General features: G+C 43.3%; 1 protein-coding gene across 1 annotated transcript in view; it reads left to right on the top strand.

Moving 5' to 3' along the window:
* Nucleotides 1–1,512, top strand: part of timm10 (translocase of inner mitochondrial membrane 10 homolog (yeast)) — a 15,067-nt gene that overhangs the window by 10,564 nt on the left and 2,991 nt on the right. The window contains exon 7 of the mRNA XM_034888045.1: nucleotides 1,198–1,203. Coding sequence (XP_034743936.1) covers nucleotides 1,198–1,203 — 6 coding nt within the window. The remainder of the gene's footprint in view (nucleotides 1–1,197; nucleotides 1,204–1,512) is intronic.

The raw sequence follows: 1,512 nt of genomic DNA, 5'->3' as shown, positions 1-1,512 counted from the left end.
TTCTATTTTGTTTTCAACTGTCTATTCATGTGTCTTATTGATTTTTAATGCTTATGACTTTTAACTGTTTGTACTTGTATTTTATCTGTTTTAATGATTTTGTGTAAAGCAATTTGAAATGCCCTGTTGCTGAAATGTGCTATACAAATAAAGCTGCCTTGCCTTGCCTCAGCTCATGTTGCTGCAGCTAAGAGGGAGAGAGGGAGAGAGGGGGAGAGAGAGAGAGAGAGAGAGAGAGAGAGAGAGAGAGAGAGAGAGAGAGAGAGAGAGAGAGAGAGAGGGCAAGTCGCCCAGAGGGACCTGGTCTTCAAGGAGGAAAAGGGAGAGGTGTCTCATACAGTATTAGTGTTTGGTATTCCGTTTCTGAACGGTGTAGGCACAAGCCAATAGTGACGCCGTCTGAGCCTTCCGTCATCATTTTTAATTAGTCACGGTAATACAGTTTTGACGTATCAAAACATGAATCCAGCCCAACTCTATTAGTGACATGCAAACACCTTCTTTCTTTTTTTTTAAACTTTTAATAGATGCTTAATAAATAAATAACGTTGATCATAACCTAAGCCCTAAAAACAATTAGCAAAATGCTTTGTACTGACAAAAACACAACTAGTAGACGCCAAGGTTAACTTAAGCTGTGGTTTAACTGCACACATTTAATTGCAATTAAATACATCGTGACTCTTTATAGAATCGACAAACACATTCGACCTGAATACGTGCTGTCTGCTGAGAGCTGGCGTACAGTCCTGTAGACATTCGTATTTGGATGTACCGTTCCAGTTACTTTCACCCCTGCTGAGCATCGAAGAATCGGTCCCATGTAGCGAGACATTAGTGTGTATCAGGCGGCTAGCATCACGGAGGGACTCGGTAGTTATGTCTTCACTAAGCGTGGTAAACCTTTAGATGCCCGTTAGCGCAAAACGAGGAGTTTATTAGCTAAACACTATGAATGGATGGCATGAGGCGGTTTAGTACTGACAGACAGATGGCACAATGTGGACATGGCTAGCTCAATGGTTAGCTTGTTTGGGCTTTACCGGTTGTACATGTCAGCCATCATTTCCACCTCCAGCTCCGCTGCCAGCTGCTGTGCCTTCATGGGATCCATGTCACCGCTGTTGTCCTGCTCACACTCCGCTTCAGCCACAAACACGCCGTACTAGTGACCCTCTGCAACGGCCAGCCAACAAGAAACCGGTGCTTCTTTAACCTTCAGAAACCTAGAAGAAAACACGTGTGCCGTTTCCGCTCACACTTCCGTTGTCAATAAAGTTGGATTTAAACGCAAGGCAGAGACAGTGCGCCCTCTCCTGTATATTCCCCTTCTTTAACGTCTATGACATTTCCAGGGATTTACTCCAAGGTCCCATGACATGTTGCTTTTTGGATACTTTTATATAGACCTTAGTGGTCCCCTAATACTGCATATGAAGTCTCTTTTATATAGACCTTAGTGGTCCCCTAACACTGTATCTGAAGTCTCTTTTATATAGACCTTAGTGGTCC

The sequence above is a fragment of the Etheostoma cragini genome, chromosome 2 (assembly GCF_013103735.1).
Source record: "Etheostoma cragini isolate CJK2018 chromosome 2, CSU_Ecrag_1.0, whole genome shotgun sequence".
Taxonomy (NCBI): domain Eukaryota; kingdom Metazoa; phylum Chordata; class Actinopteri; order Perciformes; family Percidae; genus Etheostoma; species Etheostoma cragini.
The sequence above is the reverse complement of the archived record's forward strand: the minus strand, read 5'-3'. Positions and strand labels throughout refer to the sequence as shown.